Source organism: Antechinus flavipes, chromosome 2 (genome assembly GCF_016432865.1).
Source record: "Antechinus flavipes isolate AdamAnt ecotype Samford, QLD, Australia chromosome 2, AdamAnt_v2, whole genome shotgun sequence".
Classification (NCBI taxonomy): Eukaryota; Metazoa; Chordata; class Mammalia; order Dasyuromorphia; family Dasyuridae; genus Antechinus; species Antechinus flavipes.
The window spans coordinates 235,363,796-235,388,911 of NC_067399.1; the positions used below are offsets into that span (position 1 = coordinate 235,363,796).

The 25,116-nt window shown below is 40.3% G+C and overlaps 1 protein-coding gene across 1 annotated transcript in view; it reads right to left on the reverse strand.

The window, feature by feature from the left end:
- Window positions 1-3,405: 3,405 nt before the first annotated feature.
- The window catches only part of KCNB1 (potassium voltage-gated channel subfamily B member 1), a 130,852-nt gene continuing 109,141 nt past the window's right edge, over window positions 3,406-25,116 (reverse strand). The window contains exon 3 of the mRNA XM_051976558.1: window positions 3,406-15,234. Coding sequence (XP_051832518.1) covers window positions 13,183-15,234 — 2,052 coding nt within the window. The 3' untranslated portion in view covers window positions 3,406-13,182. The remainder of the gene's footprint in view (window positions 15,235-25,116) is intronic.

Below are 25,116 nucleotides of genomic sequence, written 5' to 3' on the forward strand. Positions count from 1 at the left end.
CTAAAAGAGAAAATTAAACAATCCTCATCTCCTAGGCGTTTGTATTCTACCACATGAACCTGTGGGATGGGGTGGGATAATGGATCTTCTCCTTGGGGGTAGTTTAATTAGCCATGAACCTGACTCATTAAGATCTTGCTTCCCCTTCTTTTAAAATTCATCTCAAATGCTACTTCCTCCAGGAAGCTGTAAAGCTCTGCCTCCTCCAAGTGAGGGTCTCACGTGTCTCTTTGTTTGCATCCCTCTGGTTCACTCATTAGCACTCCCATCAATAATTAGAGCTGTTCGTGTTTGTGTCTTATAGCTCTGCTAGAATATCAGCTCCCTGAAGGCAGGGGCCGTGTCTTACCTAACCTTCTTCCCTCTGTGTGACTGGCCCAGTCGGCATTCTATAAATGCTGGTTGTTGGAATGAATGAATCTCAGCAGTGAGTAGCTCCTGAGCTTCCTGGTGCTGGCTGTTAAAATACTCGATATCCTAATATGTGCAGTGGGGGATCTCGAGATGAGAGGCCATATGGCCGGCAGGAGAGAAGGAAATACAAAGATAGACCATGAGCTACAGAGTACATCTATTTGTACACCTGCTCTCTCTGCCGAGATCCGCTGGAGAGGGAGAGACAGCTGTGCCGGCCACTCCAGGGGCCTGACGGTAATGGCCCCTTTTAGACTTCCAGCTCTGTTCATGTAATTGAGAAGGGACTAGAAGCAGGCAGTGGAAGGATCGTGACAGGCCAGACAGATGAGTGCTGGGCAGGGGGGATGGAACCAGTGACACAAAATGCAATTTTTAAAGTCCTATTAAAAACAGCTTCTATAGGCCTTTGAGGTTTACAAAGAACTCTCTTCCTGTTAGTCCCAATATTCTTAACCCCATTTTACAGATGAAGAAATTGAGACTCAGATTCAAGGTCATATAGCTACAGTATTAAAATTGGATTAGAACTCAGGCCCCCTGACTCTAGATCTAGCATTCTTTTCATTATGGTGAATATGTTTGTTTGTTTTTTTTTAAGGTGATATACAAAAATCCAGAACTATAAAGCTCTTCTGTCCTTTTAAGGTTTAGATGATTCCAAATAACCTAGCCTGGGGGTCTCTCCCAGAGGGTAATGGAGCATATCTCTTGGCATGGGGGCAGGTGATCTATGCAGGGCCTTTCACAGAGGGGAGGAATCCCAGGGGCCTGAGGGAGCCCCAACACACTCCCCCGTGACCTTTTAGGGTTTGACCTGGCCAGTTTGGGGGAGATAAGTTTACCCTAGTGGGGAGAGTATTTCTTTGCTAAACATTCCCAGACCTTACTTTAGAATGCCTGTGAAACTGCTGGTTTAAAATATATATTTTATATATATTTCATATATATTATATATATTAACATAAAATATATATTTATAACTGTATTTCAATATAATTGATTTCTTTTATAATTCTATATATTTTATTGTTTTCAATTAGAAATCTTATTCTGTGAAAGTGTCCCCAGACTTCCAGAGGCACCTCTATCACATAAAAAGGTTCCAGATTTTGGAAACATCTTTGTTTCTCTTGGGAAAGATGGACCTGGGCCCAAGTTAAGCAGGTGCCCGGATTGGGGCTGTTAAATTTCTCAGCGGTGTATGGCCAAGAGCCTTATGTGAGTGAAACAGGAGATCTGGGTTGAAATCTTGGCTCTACTAGTCACTGGTTAATATTACTCTGGGCAAATTATATCTCCATTTGGACTTCAGTTTGTCTTCTATGGAATGAGAAGAATTATTTCTGCTCCGGTTATACCACAAGGTTATTATGAGGAATTGTGAAGATCAAAGGAGATAATGAAAGGAAGAGCCTTTCAATAAATCTATTGTTTTTGATATTATATCCCCAACAAGTTCACTAGTGACCATTTGCCCTTCTTCCGATTGCAAGCAGCTGAGCTGAACTGCACAGTGCCTCGCTGGAGGATGGAAGCCAGGGCAGACTCAGAGCAGGCTATCTATTACAGAGATTTTTCAGTTTCAACATAAGGCAAGAAGCACCATGCCAGGGGGGAGGGACAGGATGACTTCAACCGTAGGTTCAGCTTAATGGGAATATTAGAACATTAGCCTGAGGCTGAGGCAAAAGGCAATGGTTGGACTCCTAAAACCTGAGCTTGAATTCTAGTTGTGGCATTTATTAGCAAGCTGTGTGATTTTGACCAAATTACCTCTCTGGATCTCTGTTTTCTGATTATAATAATTTATCTTTCATTAGCCCTTTTAGGATTTTCTGATCCTGAGTCCAGAATTGCTCTGACTGTTATATAGCCCAGCTGCCTCAAATATGAGCTTGTTTCATGTTCCAGATTCTCCAACCCCTACTCCCCAGGCTTTTATGAACTTTAAAACTCTTCTCTCTGGAAACACTTGGACCTCATGGAACATAGTTTGGGAAACCGTGTTAATGACTAAGAAGTCATTAGAGATCCATCAGAAATGTTTAGGATAAATTAAAGGGTAGCTCCATGATGACAGAGCTAGTAAGTCTGAGGGACTAGTATAGTCAGTACTTCTTTTCTATCAAACAGGGACAAAAGCCCTCGTCCTACTGTCACCCAGAATGGACAATTTGCATCTGTGTGGGGTTGGGTGTCTCTCAAACACATATCTCATGGATTTTCCTAAGACTGTCTATCTCACTGAAGACATACACAGATTCTTTAGGTTCCTCTTATTCCATGTTCCCAAATTTCCTTGACTTCTACTGAGAGATAATGAAGTATAGAGAATAGCCCCCTGATTTTGATGTCAAAAAGACTTAGATCTAGATCTCCTCTTAGATATTTATACTAGCTGTGTGACTGTGCAAGTTACTTAAAAATCTCTTTGGATATCACTTTACAATAGTCCATTGAAGTTTTTTTTAATATTATTTTTTCCTAGCTGCACGTAAAGACAATTTTTAATATTCATTTTTAGTGGATAGAGTACTAGGCCTGAAGTCAGGAGGACCTGAATTCAAATTTGACTTCAGACACTTAACACTTCCTAGTTGTATGTGACCCTGGGCAAGTCACTTAACCCCAGTTGCCTCAACAATTTTTATTTTTGCATTGAGATTTGAGAAGGTCTAGGTTGAATAAATATTCTTGCACTGATCCTCAATTTCCTTGTCTATGGAATGGGGGAATAATTACATCACTCACCTCACCAGATTGTCACCAGGATTCAATGAGATAATTCATGAACCTTAAAAATACCATACTTACATGGATTTCCATTGTTTATCTGAGAGGGGCCACCATATCCTATCTCTACCCCTTTTTCTGGTCAGAATATTTCCAGTATAGGAGTGTTCCATGGCAAAAGAAATTTTGAAAACTCTGTTTTAAAGCTTGCCAACCCCTGCACCATTAAGAACAAACCAAAGTAGATCAAGACCATTTTCTCCATACCTTTTTATTTAATTCTGCAGATTGCAGTAAGGGACCATTGCTTGAAAACCCTTAGACATTTGGACACAATTTACAAGACAATAAGTACAGTATCTGAATGTCACACAATGATCACAGTTTCATCTCACTACATGCATATAAAGACATCGAGTTTCTTTTCCTCTGTGTGTGTGAGTATGTGTGACATTTGTTTTTCCCTTTACGGAAATGATTGGAGAGGTCAGTAAACTTGGAATGAAGAAGGACTAGATGGATGTTGCCCAAAGAAAACAGAGACCAAGTGCTCTCATCAATATGGCTAATGTCAGTGGCTTACTCCCTGTCCCAGTCAGAGTGGCATTGGATGGCTTAGGAGGCAAAAATAACCCAGTAGCCCTCGGGTGAGAGATAGGAGACTGAGGTACGCTTGCCCAGTGGAGGAGAAAGGCTCATGTGACGCAATCAGCATGGGATGGGAAGAAGGACCACTCATTTCATAGGAAGAACAGGGCAGTTGGCCGATCAGCTGGCTATCCTGTACCTATGGCTGAACCTCCCATTTACGCAAAAAGGTTTTCCAGTTTGAGGCTCAGAGGTTCCCTTCTTCTTTTGCTTTTTTTGGGGGGGAGGGGGAAGAATTAGTGGATTGCAGAGTAGTTACAAGAAGAATATTATCCTGGGAGTCAGTTTTTATCTCTGACCTTCCCTTTTCTCATCTGTAAAATGAGGACCATGAGACTTGAACTGCCTGTGAGTTCTGATTGTGAAGAAAGAACTTTGTGAAACCATGATTTTTACTGTTTTCCTCAGTGGGCTTTCTGCATCTGATTTCTGAGGCTAGGAACAGGGTACCCTTTTTTCTTGAGGGTGGGGAATATTAAAACTCTAGTTTTCCCTTATTTGAAATCCTTCTCCCTTGGGGAATATGTCTGTGTGTGCAGTCTGAGTGCTTGTACACAAAGTGGGAGCTGGATATGGGAGGCCAGAAAGAAAGGACAGAGGCTGAGACAAGCCCTTTTTGGTTTCCCAATAAGTACAGCCCTTGAATCATTCACTCCCCCCACAGCAGCTGGTTGCTGCCACTCCTGCCCCTTCCACTTGAAGGTCCTGCATTGCCTTGGTTCCAATTTGAGTCAGGAATCAAGCCCTTCAGATAACTTGACTCAAGGGCATCAGGGAGTGACATAGTCCCTCCCCACATACTCCCTTCCTTTCCTAGTGGTCACTAGTCCAACTAAGGTCAAGTTTCATTTGTTTGAGCTCTAAAATATTATTCAAGCGTCCACTATGAGCAAAACATACTCTGGGGAGATGGTGAATGTTGTAGGGGGAGGGAATACCAGTTCCCAGCCTGGTTTTGTTGCTGAGCAAATTCATGTGGGGTTAGAGTTCCCCTGATGCTAACCTGACTTAGTGTTCTTCTGAACAAGTGCAGAATCTAAATAGGCTGGCTAAAGATTAGGATGATTTCTATGTAGCAGAGACTCATTCTGGGGTGGTTTTTCTCCAACTCCTAAGGACTTCAGAATTACCTGCTACGTTTCAAAGAGAACTTAGAATAACAACTTGAGATCAAATGCCAAATTTTGGAATTCTGGAAAAGTTCTAAAGCTTTGTTCTGAGGTTTCTAATGAGAACCCCAGTGACTCTGGAGACATTTACTTCTCTTCCTTCCAAACTCCATCTGTGTTCCCTTTGATGGTTATCCTGTCCTGTGCTATCAAACATTCAGGGTCCTCGAAGTGAAAGATCCTTGTAGGTTCCTAATATAGACACGAGGGATTCTAGGAGCACTGACATAATGGAAAGAATAGAATGGAGTCAGAATAAACCTATTTTTGGCTGCCTCTGATTTACTAGCTCTGTCATTCTGGACAAGTCATTTCACCTCAGTTTCCTCATATAGGGACAGTAATATTTTTACTATGTACCTCACAGAGCTGTTGGAGGTAAACACTTTATACACCTTTAAGCACTACTGAAACATGATTATCATAATTATTATTACAAATAAGAAGTGGTAATGGTCAATAGTTGCAGGTGTTATCTTAAAAAGCAGACACTGAAATGTGTTGTTTCTAGACACTGACTTAGCTGGAATTTTGGAAGTTTTCGTTCTAGCTGGATATACAGAGGAAAAATCCAGGAGTGTTGGTCTATTCCAGGAGTTCTTAACTTTTTTTGTGTAAGATTTGACTCCTTTTGGACTTTTAGTAAAGCTCATGGATCCTTTCTTAGTATCATGTTTTTAAATAATTGGAGGAAATGTTAAATTTTAATTATAGGTTTAATGAAAATAAAGATAAATATTTTTTACATCCAGACTCACAGATCTTCTGAAATCTATCCATGAATCATTAAGTGTCCATGCAGTTCAGGTTAGGAACCCCTGGTCTGGTTTCCTGTGGAATACAATCTTCATTATAGTAGGGCTTAGATGTAAGCCACCAACAATACTACAGACAAAAAACTTGATAGAAGGAAGTGAGCTTCTGTTAGGTCTTGTCCTATTCTAGGAGCTTTAGAGAAGGAGTCCTCTCTACTTAGATGCAATGGAAACAGCACCAGCCTCAGCCTTTATACCAGTTCAGAAATATTCTAAGGGACTCAGAGATGGGGGATATTACAAGTTGTCTGGTCAAAAAAATTCAGTTTGGTACCTGGAACCAAATAAGGCATTGGTCTGGAAGGTGTGCTATGTTCTAGAACCCAGAGAGAAAGGAACTATAATGCCCAATACTCCAGCTCTCCCTTTCCCTGTTCTCAAGTTGTCCACAATGACATAAGTTCAGAGAAAGATGTAGACATGGGAATTGCCTTTAAACATAGAATAAGAGATATGCAAAGGATGTGAAAGGCTGTCTAAACTGAGGCCCCCAATTAGAAAGCTTCTTGTACAAAATTAAGAGTTGTATTCAAGCCCAAGTCCTTTTGATTTCATATTCAGACCTCTTTCCATTATTCCATGTCTCTTTAATAAAACTTTGAGAAGGCAGAGAACAAGATCTTTTCCTGACTCTTTCAACATCTCACATACATGTAAGATATGCTTGAAAATAGGAAATAGAATTTGATCAATTCCCAGAATATAAGACCTACCCCCTAAATAAACCTTATAACTTTGAACCAAATACAAAACTTTGGAACCAGAAAGTTCTAAAGCTTTGTTCTGTCATTCCCAGGCCACTAAGTAGAGGTTCTTTGGTCTTACATCAATAAGACTTGGCCCTCCTTGAAAGGGAGAAGATACTGTGTGTGTATGGTCATTTTATACTGGGACCATTCTAAAAACCAGTCCTGGTTCAAGTTGACATTTGGGGAACTTTGGAGAAATTTCTTAAGCAAGTGGAGTCTGGGATTACAACCAAATATTTACGTAGGTGCTTGTATGTAAAGCTGGAATTTCTCTGAGAAAAGGTTTTGGATGTCTCTATGTTGTATTGGTTCAATAGTTCTGGACTCAAAGCGAAGTCAGAGCTGAAAGAGACTTTAGAACATAAAATGTCAGAATTAGAAGAGACCTCAGAACATAGAATGTCAGAGCAGCAAGGAACCTCAGAACATAATGATTGTCATTGTTGGAAGGGAACTTAGCCCACAGAACACAGAATGTCAGAGCAGGAAGGGAACTTACAACACAAAACACAAAATTTCAGAGCTGAAAAGAACCTTAACAAATTGAACATAGAATTTCAAAGTTGGAAGAAACCTTAGAATATAGAATACCAGAGCTGCAAGGAACCTTATAGATCATTGAATCAAATCTCCTCATTTTACAGAGAAGAAAACTGAGACTCAGAGAGGAAAAGAGAGTGGCAGAATTTTGTTCTCCTGGTTTCTGGTATAGTGCTCTTCCTACCACTGTAAGAGATGGTACAATAGACTGTCTCAACTGGTTGACTAGAATTTGCTTGGGAAAGATCTTTGGTTCAATTCACTACTCACTATGGAAACTGAAATTTATTGTTCCATTCAGGGTTCAGAATTATTATGACCCATTCCAGTTTCTCATTCACAGTTTGGTTCAAGTCCCTACATACATACAGTATATATCCACATACAATGTAGACTATTGTATATTACCACTGATAGAAATCAGCCAAGAAAATTCAGATAGTCTAGAGATACTTTTAAATAAGAAGAGGGCCAGAGAAACTTTTAGCCCCAAGACCTGACACATAATAACCACTCCCATCCCTTGTCATTGAGACATAAGTGTGGTACATTATAACATAGACTCAGAAGAACAGCATTCTAATCCCCGTTCTTCTACTAAATAGCTTTTTAAACCTCAGTTTCCTCACCATAAAAATGTGGAAAATAACTTTCAAATCACATGCCTCGGAGGGTTTTGTGAGTACAGTTCCTCATAAAGTGCTATAGAAGTGTGAATTCTGATTGTAATCATTTCACAGAGAAAAGCTCTCTGCCCTGAGAGAGACTGGAGCGGTACCCCTGGACAAGCTTAGTGGAAAAATCAAGTGGACAATGAGGGTATGAAGACACAGTGGCACTATGTCCATATCCATTTTGCTACATTTCTGGGCAGTCTTCAAGGAAAGGAAGTTTACTCAGCACATCCTGGGAAGTAGTTTCCCTTTCCAGGTGTGGGTGAGGCATGTTGGTCTTGGATGATGTATCGAGATACGGGCCAGTGGAGGACCTTCATCCTGAAAACACTGATAACTTTCCACTGTATTTGGTAATGTTGTAGAATTGGGTAGTGGGGCCGCAGACTGGCTGAGAAAAGTCAGTTTGGGGCTAAAAGGAACTTTAGAACATAAAAGGGTGACTGAGATTTGAATGGGAAGAGAATTTTGGTTCTAAGAAGTCCTGGTAAATCCAGGATCTCTGGAAGGGACAGCTCTGGTCAGGTCAGCCTTTCCAGATTTCCAGATTGGGTGGATTGCATTCAACAAATCATACTTTCCTTCCTCTTTCCCTTCTTGCCTTCTCTTCCACTTTCAGTCCCTGCTTTATGAGCCTAAACAGGAACAACATAGAGACAGGTTATGCGAAATGACAATACCAGACAGTTGGCAGACATTTCCACAAAGGAGTCAGACACCAAAACCTTGGATGGGATTTTCTGCACCCTTCCCTACCCCCACCCCCCACTCCCCTTGGAGCAACAAAAACCAAGGAAGGGAGGAATAAAATAAAAAGACCAGAAGAAATCAGATATAGAAATGACCATAAATAAGTCTCCTAATATATTATTCTGTAATACAAAAGAAGAAATTTGACTCAATTTCCCTATTATAAATTTGCTAAAAATACATATATATATTTATCTGAACAGAAAAATAGACTATTCTGAGATGCACGAAAGTCTTGTGGCATTTTCATACATCAGATACTTAAAGGGCCAGCATAAAGGTAAACACCGAGGTAATTCCAACTTTTGTACCTTTGCAGGAACTAATTAAAGCCATCTTCTCCCTGACCGGGGTCATCCAAAACATTCTATGGTTGTGTGAGGTTAGTTTTGGTTTCCTTAGCACAAGGACTTGAGAGGTTTAGAAACTTCTGAAGAAGGGAAACCTCTAGTTTTACTTGGTCAATTCTGGCAGGATGTCTATGGATGGTAACGCTTTCTTCTCCTCTCACTTGTGTGGCCACTTGAATCTATTGACCAGAGTCCCTCAGCACAGTGGTCCTGCTATTCTGGACCAGATTCCAGAGTTTTGTTATTTTCTCAAGTTCTTGTTTAAATTTCTTTGATAATGTGATGTGAAACTTGGTGGCAGAGAGAGGAAAGAGAGAACCTGGCTTTAGTGACCTGGTTGGTTTTAAGTCTTAAATTACCCGCTGTTCATCAACTAGAAATTGTACCAGCCATAATTTCAGCCAACACAGAAATATACAATAGATACAAATATTAACAGTACATTACAATTTTACAGAAGAGAATACTGTTTTGTTTTGCTCCTTATAAACAGGTACCTTATTAGCTGCAAGGGAAGAGAAGGCTTAGAGTCACCAAAGATACCCATAGGATGTGTTGATAGTTCAAAGAAGTTGCATTGCCTGTGATTCCCAGGGGTTGACTGCACCAGTCAAAAGGGAATCTTTTTTTTTTTCTTCTTCTGAATTCTTAATTCCCTAACTCTTCTAGGAAAGTGGGAGTCACAGGAACAAATGTATCTTTTTTTTTTTTCTTCCTCCTTCTTTTGTGTTCCTTTTCCCCTTTAAGTGTGCTTAGATGAAATTCCTAAGAGAAAAAGGCACTGAGAAATCTACTGCCGGGAAGTACCGTTCTTCTTTGTTCAAAGCTTAAAAGTTCAAGAAACCATCTCCTCCCAGGGTTAGCACTCTATCCACAACTGGCCACAGTTTTGTCTCTGGAGTGTGGCACTGGGATGACCAACTGGCCAGTATTTGACTGAGTTGGCCAAGGTTATGTCACAGAATCCAGTTGTTGGTTTGGGATCCATGAGTGGATGAAAATAAATTAGTCATTAGGATATGCCATCATTTCAACAAATTGGATGGGGATTGGTGATGGGAATGACCTGTGCATGTTCTTATTGATATGATCTGTTCTGGCCCTTTTGAAAAAAATTCCTTTTTGATTTTTATCATCCCTAAATGTATGAGGAGGCATAGAAGCTGCCTTTACTTGCTCCCTTAGTGATGAATGGTGGAAGTTCGGGTCTGTTTGACAGGTGAGTTTTGCTGAATTGATTGCCCAAAGAGAAGGGAACCCTGGGGTCACCTGTACCCATCTCTGCCCACCTCTATTCATAGCTGTACAAACCACCACCTGGGGTTTGTAGATGTCTTATTTTTCTTCCACTTGCTTTTTGTCAGCTCCAGGAAAAATAATATAATGGGAACTTTTGAACAGCCTTTTTCTTGAGATACCTATAGGATTGGAAAGGAGGGCAAGGAGGGAAGCACTCTATGGATCCAAATCAGTGCTTTTTCTCTACCAAGGACATTTGAGTCTCACCGTTTAGTAACATTTATGTAGATTTCCCAGTGTATATGTACATATGTGTACCTAAGTACAAGACTGTATGTGCACACACATAACATCCACATAATTAAAAAATTTGGATTTGTTATGTTTTTATTTTGAACTGGGAGCACGGTAAGAGCTACATTTCCCATAATACATACACACAAAAGTGAAAAATAAAAAGAAATCAAAACATTCTTCAAGCATAGTATATGCTGGGTCTCCGTGATTCTGTTTCTATAAGAAATCTATAGGGTTTTGGCTCTGATGCCACAAAAGGTAGGTTTTTTTTTAAGGATACTTCTGAATTCATCCTTCAAAAGTGACTCAAAATGCTACTTTAAAGTGAGACGAAATAGGCGAGCTAAGGGTTAAGTCCTAAGTGACCACACAAGGCAGACTGGGCCTTTGGTTACAAGGAGAGTTGCACCAATTGATTTCAGTTTTAAAAACCAAACCAAAACTTGACATATTACTGATCTAGACACCTCTTGTCAACATCACCTGCAAATAAGATGCATCAATTTAAACTAGGGTTGGTGAGTTCCCTTGGTATATGGCTATATTTAAATGTGTTCACTTTCCTGATATGTAAAATATGCAATGTCATTTTTTTTAAAACATAATAGAATAGCATCAGCTCTAAAAGTTTCTCAATTGGAAATCACTACTATTTACTTTTTATATATATACATATATAATATATGTAAAAAAAAAAGCTATTTTTTTCCCTGAATTTTCACATTTGTGCTGATGACGAACATGAATGGCGACCCAAACAAAGAGAAGATGCTAAGAACGGCGGACGTTGTTTTGGACTACTTCCCATTGCCTCTCACAGGCAAATAGGCCACCCCAGTCACCTTGCCAGAGAAAGCCCCCTTGGTGAATAGTTGCCATAGAGTGTGCTACATTCCCAGGCCAACAGAAGGAAACCGGGAATACTTTGCAGCAATTCTTCTAAGTACACTTGCATTTGCTGCACATGCACTGTGAACAGACCTTGGCAAGTACTTCCAGTTGCTACTTTTCTCTGTCACCTGGCAAGGACAGAGCCCATGCAGAGCCCACCCTGACTCAGTGAGAATTCATCTCCCCCAGCATGCTGAGGTGGGAGGAGAGCCAGGTGTATATGCAGCATAGAAAGTCATTGTACTAAGGACAGGAGAACTACAACCACTGACAATGTACACGTGTACTTATTGCTGTTGTCTGTACAGGCTGCCCTGGCCATCACTGGTCACAGGAATATGAGAGCACAGCATTATGTACAGACAGTTACACCGAAAACAGACCCAAGACTAGTTTACAAGAAAGGAACAGAGACACCTGATTCCAGACTCTCGACCGATTTCCTCAGCGGTGCAGCAGTGGTGTCCCTTGGACAGGTAGACTCGAGGATTAATTTTCCAGGTCACCTGCACTGTTATTGGGGTGTTAGAAACCTTTTCTCTTAAGACTCATGGGGATTAACAGGTTAGTTTCGTGGGGCTGGGGAAGGGGGAGTGAGCCCTCAGACATAGACACAACACAGAGGGATAACAGTGCACGGGTCACATGGCCAACTGGACCAGTGACCAACGTCTTAATGACAACCTTGCCAGTCATGACAGGTGGCCCCCATGAAAATAGTGCTTGTTTTAAAGTGCTAGATGTTTATGCTGTCCTTGGTAGATCCCACCTTTGAGAGACCATAAAGTGCTTTTTGTTTATAGCATTTTTTTTTGTCTTTGTTTTTTTTTTTTGTTTTTTAGCGTGAATATCGCAGAAACAAAAGTTAATCCCTTTATAGTTGCTATAGCCTGTCATGGAAGGATGTATTGAAGAGTCTAAACTGGGCGTTGCAAGTGGGGGCTCAGTTTCCTTTTGAATTTTGCAGTTTTTTTCTGTTTTAAATCAATTAGGTTTCGTTGTGGCTCACTGGTGGTCTCTTTGCTTATGGTATTTCTTTTGCATATCTAACACTTGTATTATCTTTTTGATTCTAGGCTAGCTAAATCTCCAAAAATATTCTCGTTTTCTCCCACAACATTCTATTGGTGCCCAAATTCACTGCACTGGGTAAATGTCAGAGTTACCAACCCCTTCCCAGAAGGTAAGGAGTCAATTTAAATCAGATACAAGTGGTGCAACTCACCCTGCTTTGACCTCAAAACAAAAGCTCAGGTTTCTATAGAATATTGAAGTAGATGAAGGGTCTGCAATAAGTTTTTCAGGCCAGAACCTTGGCTCGTACCATTGCTCACATTCCCATAATGTAAGCATCTCCTGCTCCCTTGAAACGCTGTCTCCAGCGGAGAGGCAGAGGAGTATGCCCAGTGTTTGGGGCCGCTGACCGGGCTCGTCCTCCCCCGTCCCTTCCTTTCCCTTGAGTTTGCTCCTGTACCCTGCTCTTTTCTTCCCTGGGAGGGATGGAGGCATCCCCATCCAAGGCTGGAACGTTTGAGTGAACTGATGGAGGTACAGGGTACAAAGGTAGGGGGAGAAGAGAGTCTGGGGAGGGAGGGGGAAACTGGGACTGCTGTGGACCTTGTACCCAGCCCTCCACAGAAGAATGTAACAGGAGAGATCCAAGGAGATAGTGTAGCGGGCCAGCCTCACTCTGACAGGTGTACTGCGACCTGGGAAGTTCCGTAGATAATCCTTCCAGAGCGGGACTTGCGTGGCTGCTCTGGGCATTTCCTTGGATATACTTCATTCTCTGTTTTATTTAGAAACAAGTGACTTGTTTCATTTGTAAAGTTCATGCAGAAAAGCTCAGTGGTGAGGGAGCGGGCAGCACCCCCGGGAACGTGCCATCGGGTCTCCTAATCTAGGGCTTTTCAGATGCTCGGATCCTTGGTGCTTCCCTGACCTCCACCCCCTGGCAGCACGTGGACCTCTGGGGATATGTGATTATCTAGTTTGCCCTTTTCTTGACTTCTCTGGTTCTTTCCAGTCAATGTTTCCATGGAATAAACACAGTTCTGCCCTAGAAACTTGGGCGAGGTGGGCAAAGGGGAGAGCTCCTGGTGGTTCTTGTCCGTCCTGTGCACACTGTCCCTGTGCCGGAGGAACCCACTGGTGGTGAGGCTGTACTTTGGACTGGTGTTGCTGTGAAGGCTCTTGGGGGGACTGGAGTCCACGCTGTAGAGCAGCTGCCCCTCATCGTCAGTGTCTGCATCAATGTACTGATGGATGCCGGCATCGTGGAAGTTGAATGCTATGGCTGCGTGCTTCTCTGGGGATTTGGTGGGGGTCCTGGCACTTGCTGTGGTGTAGACGGAGGACTCCGGGCTTAGCAAGGATCGATCCGCGAGTAGGGCGCTCTCAAGGCCAGGGGCAGAGGCACCGCCCCGGCTCCTCAGAGGATCTGGATACAGCCCCAAGATGCTGCCCATGGGCAAGGGGGAGCTTTGGTCCCCTTCCATGAAATTGACTTTCAGCGACCGCAGTTTCAAAGGATTGTTTGTCTTCATGGAGCTCTTGGGGCTCTCGATAAAGAAGCTGGAGTTCTGGCTGCCGTCGGGGGTCGGGTTGGAGTCCGACAGCCTGCTCCCGCCCGAGTCGGGAGGGCCCCGCCAGCCAAGCTCCTGGGCCACGGGCCCGCTCGCCTTGCTAGAGAGAGACGCCAAAGGGCTGTGGGAGAACCTGCTGGACTCCGGGAAGTCCGTGGCGCAGCTGATGAAGCTGTCGATGCTGGACATGCTGCGCATGTCGATCACCCCTTCAGTGCGCGTCGGTAGGAGGGGCACTACGGGGCCAGGGAGGCTGTCCATCTCGAGCTCTTCCTGGTGTTTGCCCTGTTGAGCCGAGTCCTTGGTGTTGAGGTTTGGCTGCGACTGAGTCTTGGCCATCTTGTTGTACATGTCTTCCAGCTGCTGGACGTTCAGGTGCTGGGGGCTGCAGGACGACCTGGCCTTCTCTGGGGAGCCCTGCTCTTTTGTTTCAAAGGACTTACTGGAGCTGGTTTCAGACAGGGTCCTCTTTGTCCACTTCCACTTGCTAGGAGACAAGTGGTTATCTTGGACCTTGTCCTTCTTCCCTAGGGTCTCCCCGTTCTTTTCTACTACAATGTCCATCATCTCTATGCTTCGAGCAAAAGCGTCCTTCATGTTCATGGAAACAATGCTGCCATTTCTCTTGGCTCTCTCCAGGGCTTCCCGGCGTTTGATGGCTTTTTCTTGTCTCTTCTGCTCCTTGTAGAACTCGGAGAAATTGTTGACAATGATGGGGATGGGAAGGGCGATCACCAAGACCCCTGCAATGCAGCATAACCCCCCTACGATTTTACCCAAGAGGGTCTTGGGGTAGATGTCTCCATAGCCCACCGTGGTCATGGTGATTGTGGCCCACCAGAAGGAGGCCGGGATGCTTTTGAATTTCGTGTCGTCCTCATCCTTTTCGGCAAAGAAAACCAGGCTGGAGAAGATCATGATACCCATGGCCAGGAAGAGAATCAGCAAGCCGAGCTCATTGTAACTGCGCCTAAGGGTGAACCCCAAAGACTGCAGGCCAGTGGAGTGTCGCGCCAGCTTGAGGATCCGGAGGATTCTCATGATTCGGAAGATTTGCACAACCCTGCGCACATTCTGAAATTGCAGCACGCTCTTGTTGGACTCGGTTAGGAAAATGGTGACATAGTAGGGCAAAATGGCCAGCAAGTCAATAGCATTGAGGGGGCCCTTGAAGAACTTCCACTTCTTGGGCGAGGACAGGAACCGAAGGAGGTATTCCATAGTGAACCAGGCAATGCACACAGCCTCCACGTGGGCCAGCTGGGGGTTGTCCGTACTCTGTCCAAACTCGTCCAGGCTCTGGAGCTCGGGAAGTGTATTGAGCGACAAGGCAATGGTTGAGAGGACAATGAACATAATGGAGATGATGGCCAAGATCTGTGAAGAGAAGAGAGCTGGATTTAGTCAATAATAATAGTAATAGTAACAGGAAAGTTATTTTATACTTGTATATTTGTATTGAGAGGCAATGTGATATAGCAAAAGATAATAATCAGTCTAGAATTTAAGTAGAACTCTAAGGTTTGCAAAGTGTTTTATATGTAACATAGCAGAAGATAATGATAAGGCTAGAATTTATATAGAACTTTAAGGTTTGCTAAGTGGTTTATGTATATTATTTCATTTAATCATCACAACAATTCTGTGAGGTAGGTGCTATTATTATTCCTTCTTTATAGATAAAGAAACTGAGTCTTGCATAGTGTCATATAGAACTTAAGTCTCTACTTTCTAACTGGAGGCAGCTAGATAGATCAAGGGAGAGAGTGCTAGTTCTAGAGTCATGAAGAGCTGAATTCAAATCCATCCTCAGACACTTATTAGCTGTGTGATCCTGGGCAAGTTACTTAACTCTGTTTGTCTTAATACATTGGAGAAAGAAATGGCAGTTACTCCAGTAACTTTGCCAAGAAAATTCCATGGATTATATGGTCCATGAGGTTATAAAAAGCCCTATATTAGAACTGGCTTCAAATCCAGGAAGATTTGGATAAGAATTCTGCTTATAACATATATAGGCTGTATGATCTGGTCAACTATATATGATTCTCAATTTCAGAGAAGATTCTGCCTAGTATTAATGGAGGGAATTTCCTCACTCCAGCCATTCATCATACCAATGAGATCATATGTCTAGTTTTGTCCCATGGAACTAGATCTTTGTATCATCTCACTTCATGGTCTCCAGGTTATTTTCACTATAGAAAGCCAATATGGTATAGGATATAGAATTTGGCATTTGGAATCAGGAACTTTAGTTTGTAATTTAATTCCCTTACTAGCCCCAGGATTATAGCCAAGTCACTGAACCCAACAAGGAACAAATTTCCTAATCTATACAATGGAGACAACAGTATGTTAATCAAGGCTTCTTAAACTGTGAATTGTAGTCGGTTGGATAAATGAATATAAAGGTCACAAAATTATGATTAATAAATTATTAAAACCACCAAATAAACAAATAATTGCTAAAATAAATAAAATCAAATAAAATTATTATTTTTGAAATCCATGCCTTTATTTTTTATACTAATAATTTTTCATTTTTCAAATATATGCAAATGTTTTCAACCTTCATCCTTGCATGCTCCACAAGAAAAACCCAGATCAAAAGGGAAAAAATGAGAAAGAAAAAAACAAGCAAGCAAACAACAACAACAATAAAAGGTGAAAATACTATGTGTGTGGTCCCCATATTCCTTCTTCTGGATGCAGATAACTCTCTCCATCACAAGACTTTTGGAATTGACCTGAATCACCTCACTGTTGAAACGAACCAAGCCCATCACAGTTGATCATCACATAATCTTGTTGTTGCCATGTTCAATGCTCTCTTAATTCTACTCACTTCATGTAATATCAGTTCATGTAAATCTCTCCAGGCCTTTCTGAAATCAGCCCACTGATCATTTCTTATAGAGCAATAATATTCCATAACATTCATATACTATAACTTATTCAGCCATTCCCCAGTTGATGGACATCCACTCAGGTTCCAGTTCCTTGTCACTACAAAAAGGGCTGCTACAAACATTTTTGCACATGTGGGTGCTTTCCCCTTTTTTATGATCTTTTTGTAATACAGACCCAATAGAGACACTACTGTATTAAAGGGTATGCACAATTTTATAGCCCTTTGGGCATAGTTCCTAATTGCTCTCTAAAATGGTTGGATCATTTCATAACTCCATCCACAATGTATGAGTGTCCCAGTTTTCCCATATCCCCTCTAACATTTATCATTATATTTTCCTATCCTCTTAACCAATCTGAGAGGTATAAAGGTGAACTCTCACAGAATTGTCTTAATTTTAATTTCTCTAATCAAAAGTGCTAAATAAAAATTATTATCAATAAATGTTTGATGTGTATATATGTTTTATATGCCTATTTATCTGGGGTTGCACAAAATTTCTGGGTGAAAAGCTATTAAGAAAAAAAAGATTGCAATCTACTTTTAACTTTAATCTGCATTATTAACACTAAGGTCTAGAAATCAACAAAACAATAACTCAAGCACTGAATTGCGGTGATTGCTAATTTTGGAAGTATAAATGCTCATTGATAATTTAATAATGGGTTTTATAAGCTGATTAGAGCTGGCTTCAGCATGTTCCTGGCTGGGAAGGACCTTAGAACACAACATATTAGAACCCAGAACACATAGGAAACTTAGCGCATAGGACATAAAATATCAGTGCTGAAAAGGATGTTAGATAAATATCAACTTGTCCAACCTACTTTTTTTATTGAGGCCCAGATAGAGTAGGTAGGGGAAATAACTTGTCCCAAAGACACAAAATAAATCAATAGCAACTTTGGGACTAGACCTCAGGTCTTCTGATTACTAGTCCAGTGTTCTTTTCATTTATGACATTAGCACCATATAAAGTACTATTAATCCCATTTGTTAGATGGGGAAGTAGTGTAGTGAAAACACTGGCTTTGAAATCAGATCTCACCCTGCAGCTTACTACTTATGTGGCTCTGAGCAATTCATTGAGCCTTTTAAAGCCTCTTTTCTCTTGGGCAAAATGACAAGAGTTGGACTCTCTCTTTCTGTGTCTCCTTCCAATTCTGACATTTTGTGTTCTGTGATTCTAATAATACACATACAATTAAATATAACATTATATATTATATATTATCTGTATAAATATTATATAGATATGTGCTGGTATTTATGTATATGTAGATTTGTATATATAACCATATATGTATGCATACATATATATTGTTAAATTTGCTTACACCCTCAAATTTGTTTGTGTGTGTATATGTGTGTGTGTGTGAGAGAGAGAGAGAGAGAAAGACAAAGAGAAAGAAAGAGAGAGAAAGACAAAGAGAGAGACAGAGAGAGACAGAGACACACAGAGAAATTTTCAGGGTTAGAAAGTAGCTGTCCTCAAAACTGTAGGGAATAATGCAAATGCATCATTGGAAGAGTGCTTCTTGGAGTTTTTATACACACACTGTATTTCAACCTGCATAAGACCCAGCCCATATCAAAGTGTGTGGAATACTCATAATTGATGTGTTGCAAAGACAGACACATAAATTATGTACCAGCTATTGTCTGTTTAACCTTGGCTGGTTGTTGAGATGGCTCTCCCCTTTACACCTGGGAATGTGCTCTGACAGAGAAAAGAAAGAAATATCTTCCTCATAGGAAGAGGAGAAAAATCATCTCCCTTCCTCCTGTATTCTCTCAAAGTTATGTAAGGGAGTTTCTGGAAGAGAAGGTAGAATGGTATATTAATCAATCAATCCACACATATTTATAAAGGACCTACTGTTCTGAATCCTGGGGATACAAAAATAACTTGTTTTTTTAAAACAAAACAGTTCCTGCCTTTAAGGACCTTTTATTCTACAAGGAGAAGTAACATATACACATGTAAGAAGGTAATGAATAAATACAAATAAAAAATTAAAAAATAGAAGTCACTCTGAACTCAGAGTCAGGACTAAATTTAAATTCTTCCCTAATTGATAATGTGAATTTGGACAACATGTGCATCTTCTCTCTGGGCTTTCATTATAAAATAATAATAGCTAGTATTTCCATACTATATTCTCTCTTTTTCTCTCCTATATGTGTGTATATCCATATATGTGTATATATACCTTCTGTCTCTCTTTCTCTGTCTTTGTCTGTCTTTATGTTCCTCTCTGTCTCTGGTTTTCTGCCTCTCTCTGTGTATACTATATAGCTATTAGCTAACATTTATATAGCACCTATTTTGTGCCAGACAATATGCTTTACATTTTGTCTCATCTGATGCCCACAAACAACCTGGGGAGGTGGGAGTCATCATTATCATTCCCATTTTACAAGTGAGGAAACAGGGAGACAAAAATAATGTGACGTGGCCAAAGGTCACATAGATCTAAAGTAATTGATCTCAAATTTGACCTCAAGTCCTCCAATACTCTAATTCCTGAACCACCTGGCTGCCTCCTATATGAGATACTTGGTCTGGATGGTCTTTAAAATCCATTCCATCTGTAACATTCTATTTTCTAAGTTATTTTTCACTTCTTATGTTTATCTGTTTAGATAAAGGCTTCTGAAGTAGGGATCCCAATTCCTATCTCCTTTCATTTCTGTCCTATATCCCACAAACCTGCCTCTCTCATTGTTCAGTAAACACAGGATCATAGCCATTCAGAGCTGGAAAAGATCTTAAGTTAATTTTTTTATATTTTATTTTTAAGTAACAAATCCTATTTTTATTTTTATAATACCTTTTTATTTTTCCAAATACATGTAAATATTGTTTTTAACATTCACCCCTGCAAAACCTCATGTTCCAAATTTTTCTTCTGCCCTCTCTCTCTCCCCTCTCCTCTCTCCTCTGGATAGCAAATAATATAGGTTAAATATGTGCCTAAATTTTTAAGTAATCAAAAGATGAAAAAATTAATTTTTTTTAAAAGAAGAAAGGATCTTAAATTTCATCTGGCCTCTAACCTAATTGCCTGAATGATGTAAGAAATCCAGGAGCTCCAGCTCACTCAGCCTATGTCTTAAGATTTGTAATCCAGGGAGCTCACTATCTCTCAGATCAGTTGTCTACATTGTTGCACAGCTGTAACTGTTGGGAAGCAAAATCTGCCTTCTTGTAACTTCTACCTGTTAGGTAAGTAGATGATACAGTGGATAGAGTCCTGGAATCAGGAAGATCTGGATTCAAATGTGGCTTCAGATATTTAGTTGTGTGAACTTGGGCAAGTCAGTTCAGCTATGTCTGCCTCAGTTCCCTCAACTACAAAGTGGGGATGATAAATAATAGCATCTACTTTCAGGGTTGTTATAAGTATCAAATGAGGTAATTGTGATTTGGCCTCTCAGTCTGGGATTTGGCCCATAGTAAGGTGGTTTTATAGTATTATTAGTAGTTTTGACCTCTGGATCAAAATGAGCCCTTCTTCTACCTGACAACTCTTCAGAAACTAAAGACAGTGTTCTTGTACACATTAAATCTCCTCTACTCTAGGCTAAATGCCCCCGGTTTTCCCAACTATTTCCTCATAGAACATGAGGAGTCCCATTCCTCCCTAATGCCCTCCAGCTTTTCTAATCCTTCCTATGACCTGACACTCACAACTGGACAGAATGCTTCAGGAGGGATTTGATCACCCTCATCCCCTTGTTTTGAATATTTTTCCCTATTTGGGGTCTGACAAAATAGCATATTTTAGATGTGATCTCAGAGACAGTGAAGCCAGGAGTCGAATGTTCACATTCTTTTATATCCCCAGTGCTTAGCACAATGCCTGGCACATAGTAAGAGCTTAATAAATGCTAATTGATTTATTAACTGTAAATCACTGGGTTTAGAGTTCAAAAATCTCAGTTTGATTTCTATAGTTTAGCTGTAAGTCACTTCCCCTTTCAAGATCTTATTTTTTACTTCAATAAAATGGATATAATATTTGTACTACATACTTTATGGGAATGTGTATAAGAAAGTGCCATTTCAACTGCATTAAGCTCTTATCGAAATGTGTTCTACGATAATTATTTGTAGAAACCATGAACATTCTAACAAGGTCTCTCCCCATTTCAACAGAGGAAGGACTTTTTTAAGGAAATGCTCCAGAACAAACTCTTGGTCTTTAGTTGACCCCGAAATGAATGAGACTGGTTTATTCACCTTTGTCCTTTCTCACAGAACTGAGAGCTGGAAGGGTCTTTGTACAATTGTGATTGTACAGGACAATAGAACAAGGGCTAAAAGGAATTTTGAAAGCCATTTTGCCCAATCCCCTCATTTTATGGATGTGGAAATTAGGACCATAAAGGTGAGACTCAAGCTCAGGCTCTTTATCTCCAGAACTGATGCTCTTTCCACTGTACCAGGTCTTATGACCTTGGAAAAGTCATTGAATTTCACAAAGAAGGAAAGTATATCTTAGAGATGCAGGCAACATCACAATCTCAGTAAATGCCAGATATGGATACAGATTTGGGGACTTTTTCTATTATGCCTGAATGTTTCCTCCAAGGTCTTCAGCATGTCTATAGGTAAATATTAGATGGGAAAGGGTCAGATTTAGGAGGGGGATCAGATACCCAGGACTTTGGGTCTCAGAATCTTTGTAGGATATTTCTTAGGACTCAGGATCCTGTTCTGGAACTGGCTCCCTTTAGGAACACAGAGAATACTGCAGAAAACAGGCAAAGCCTGAGCATGGTAGCACAGCTCTGAAATTTCAGCTCTTGGGGAGTATAGGTTTATGAGCTTAAGAGTTCTAAGCTATAGTGAGCTAAGATGATCAGGGAGCTGAACTGAGTCTAGAAGAAATATGTTGAGCCAGGGCTATAGAATCACTAGGTTGCCTAAAGAGATCAGGCATGGAGTAGGTCAAAGCCTCTCTGCCAATCAGTAGTATAACAGGGTAGCCCATGAATTTCTAATATGGGAGAGAAGAAAAAATGAAAAGAAGATAGGAAGAAAGAAAGATAAGGAAAGAAGGAAATAAAGAAAGAGGGAGAGAAAGAAAAGGAAAGAATAAAGAAAGGAAGGGAGTTAGGAAAGGAAAGAAAGGAAGACAGAAAGAAAGGAATGAATAAAGAAAGAAAGGATAGAAAGAAAGAAAAGAAAACAGAGATGGCTATCTGAAAATGGCCATTACTAAGCCCAGGCCCTAAAGCAATCACCTCTTTACAATTCTTCTCTAATCAAAGCCACTGATTGTGAAATGAAATTCTAGTCTTTATAGAAAACAATTTTGAATTATTTGAGAAAAATGCCTAAACTATTCATATTCTTTGGGCCTGAAATCTCTAGTATGGAAAATGATATTTTAGTTTTTACAAAGAGATCAGAGATAGAAACATTTTCTCTATATATATCTTGGTGTATATATATGCATTTATACACATATATATGTATGTATCTATAACATATATGCATGTATTTGTATATATATATAATACCCATTATATATATTGTGTGTTTTATACACATACATATCATACACATATACACAACACACTAAGATATTTGTAATAACACTCTTTTTTAGAGTAGCAAAATTGAAATAAAGTGGATATCTATTTCCTGGAAATGACTGAACAAATTATGATATATGAATATAATAGATTTTTATTAGTAAGAAATGCACAATATTAGGAATGTTAGAGAGACATGGGAAAACTTATGTGACATGATGCAGAGAGAAGTGAGCAGAACCAGTAAAAGAGTCTACACAATAAATACCATAATATGAAAGAAAAAGAGTCTACACAATGAATACCATAATATGAAAGAATCAGGAAAAGTATTAAGGACCACACCTAAATGTAAAACCCAGAAAGCCTGTAAAAGGTTAAAGGGGATTGTACCATTAAGGGGCTGGTCAGTGCTTTGTAAGCCCACAGTTGTTGTGAATCATAACACACTTGAAGGAATTGCAAATCAGCCTTTACTGATGCATCAGTTTGTGGATTGGGAATGAAATAAATTGAAGGCAAGAGGAAAGAGGGAAAAGGTCAGAAAATGCAACTGCCTGTAAGTCTCCTTGTATCGATATCATCCTCTCACTTGAAGGGATCTATTCTGCTGGTCAGAAGTAGATCCCCAGCCACTGGCAGATGGCTTCTGAAGAGAAAAGAGTTCACAGTGAATACCATAATATGAAAACTGACCATTTGGTCACTATAGCAAGTATTCTTGACTTCAGGGAAGACATAAGGATATATACTGCCTTTCATTGGAGAAGTGGGGAAGGGAAGTTTTTAACTGTGGAATGCTACAATGTTTCAGACATAGTACATGTTGGCTGGTTTTGCTTAAATATTTTTGTCTTGTTATAAAGGAGGGCTCAATGGAAGGAGAGCAATATAACAAAATCAAAATAAAAGGCATCTCTTCTCAACAACGAGGTGATTCAGGCCAATTCTGACAGACTTGTGGTGGAGAGAACTATTTGCATCCAGAAAGAGGACTATCGGGACAGAATGTGGATCACAATATAGTATTTTCACCTTTTTGTTGTTGTTTGCTTGCTTGCTTTTTATTTTCTCATTTTTCTTCTTCTTTTTGATCTGATTTTTCTTGTGCAGCATGATAACGGTAGAAATATGTTTAGAAGAATTGAACATGTTTAATCTATATTGGATTACTTGCTATCTAGGGAAGGGGAAAGTTGGGGAAGGAGAAAAATTTGCAAGGGTAAATGGTGAAAACTATCTTTGCATGTATTTTGGAAGATGAACACCTATTATAAAAAGAATAATTTATCAATGGCCAAAAAAGACATCAAAAAACTCAAAAGATAAGATGAGCCACCAATTTTATTTACAAATTTGGATTTGGAAGAGATCTCAGAGGCCATCTAAGACAACTCCTCCTTTTTACAGTTAAGGAAACTGAGGTCATGACAGTTAAGTGACTCATTCTAAATCACTTAGGGAATAAGTGGCAAAGCTAAGATTCAAACCCAAATTTTGAATCTAGGAGTGTAATGGGCTGAGGCTTGAGTTGATGCACTGAGGTCCCAAGCACATGAGGCTAAATAGTAATTGGACCATATTCTATTAATATATAAGCTTGGAGAACGAATGGCCCCCACCCACTCTTTGTGCAAGTCCTGATGTGTTGTATAGGAAATGACGATTTTGGTGGGTGGAGGCAGGGGAGTGGAAAAGGGAAGGGGAAGGAGAGACTTTTGGGATTGCCATTGTGACAACCTTTCTGTTTGTTTCTCTTCTTCTTTTTGCTTTTGCTGAGGCAGTTGGGGTTAAGTGACTTGCCCATGGTCACACCACCAGGAATTGTTAAGTGTCTGAGGCTGGATTTGAACTCAGGTCCTTCTCTGGCTCCAAGCCCAAAGCTCCATCCACTGTACCATAACAAACAGAAAGGTTGTCGCAATGGCAATCCCAAAAGTCTCTCCTTCCCCTTCCCTTTTCCACTCCCCTGTCTCCACCCACCAAAATCGTCATTTCCTATACAACACATCAGGACTTGCACAAAGAGTGGGTGGGGGCCATTCTTTCTCCAAGCTTATATATTAATAGAGTATGGTCCAATTACTATTTAGCCTCATGTGCTTGGGACCTCAGTGCATCAACTCAAGCCTCAGCCCATTACATAGGAGTCTTTCTGCACTGATGCTTCTCAATTCCTTTGATGGAGTCACTGAATCTCAGTGCCAGGGGCAGCTCACAGCTCTCTAGCCTAACTGGTACCTATTTTTGGAAACTTATAGTTTGTGGGATCCCATTACCTTCTATAGGAACCTGCATACTTTTCTGGGATGATTTTTCTTATGTTGAGCTAAACTTTAAAAAATTATTAAGCATTTACTGTGCTCCCAACCCTTTGCCAGGCAATTGGGAAGACAGAACATTAGGTAATATATACATTTCCTGCTTTCGGGGAGCTTATAGTCTAGTAAGACCAATTAAGAGTCTATAGAATGATTCCCTATTACTTTTTCCCTCACAGTCCTACCCACAGGGCTTTTCACATAGAAATTGCATACTCAATGATGATTTTTTGGTTGCTTTGTAAAGAACACAAATAACCAATCTAGTGATTTGGCCTTTATTGGAATCTGACTGATGGGAGTTTTACTATGGCAGAGATGATTGGGGGCAGCTGCCATTTTGTTTTAGTGACTTTTTCTTTGGAGGGAAGATGGCATAAGGGCAAGGAGAAGGGTAGAAGGATAAATACCCTATGTGTCTTTTGAAGGTAAAATTAACATTGGAGAGTACAAAGAACTAGAATTGGAATCAAGGGA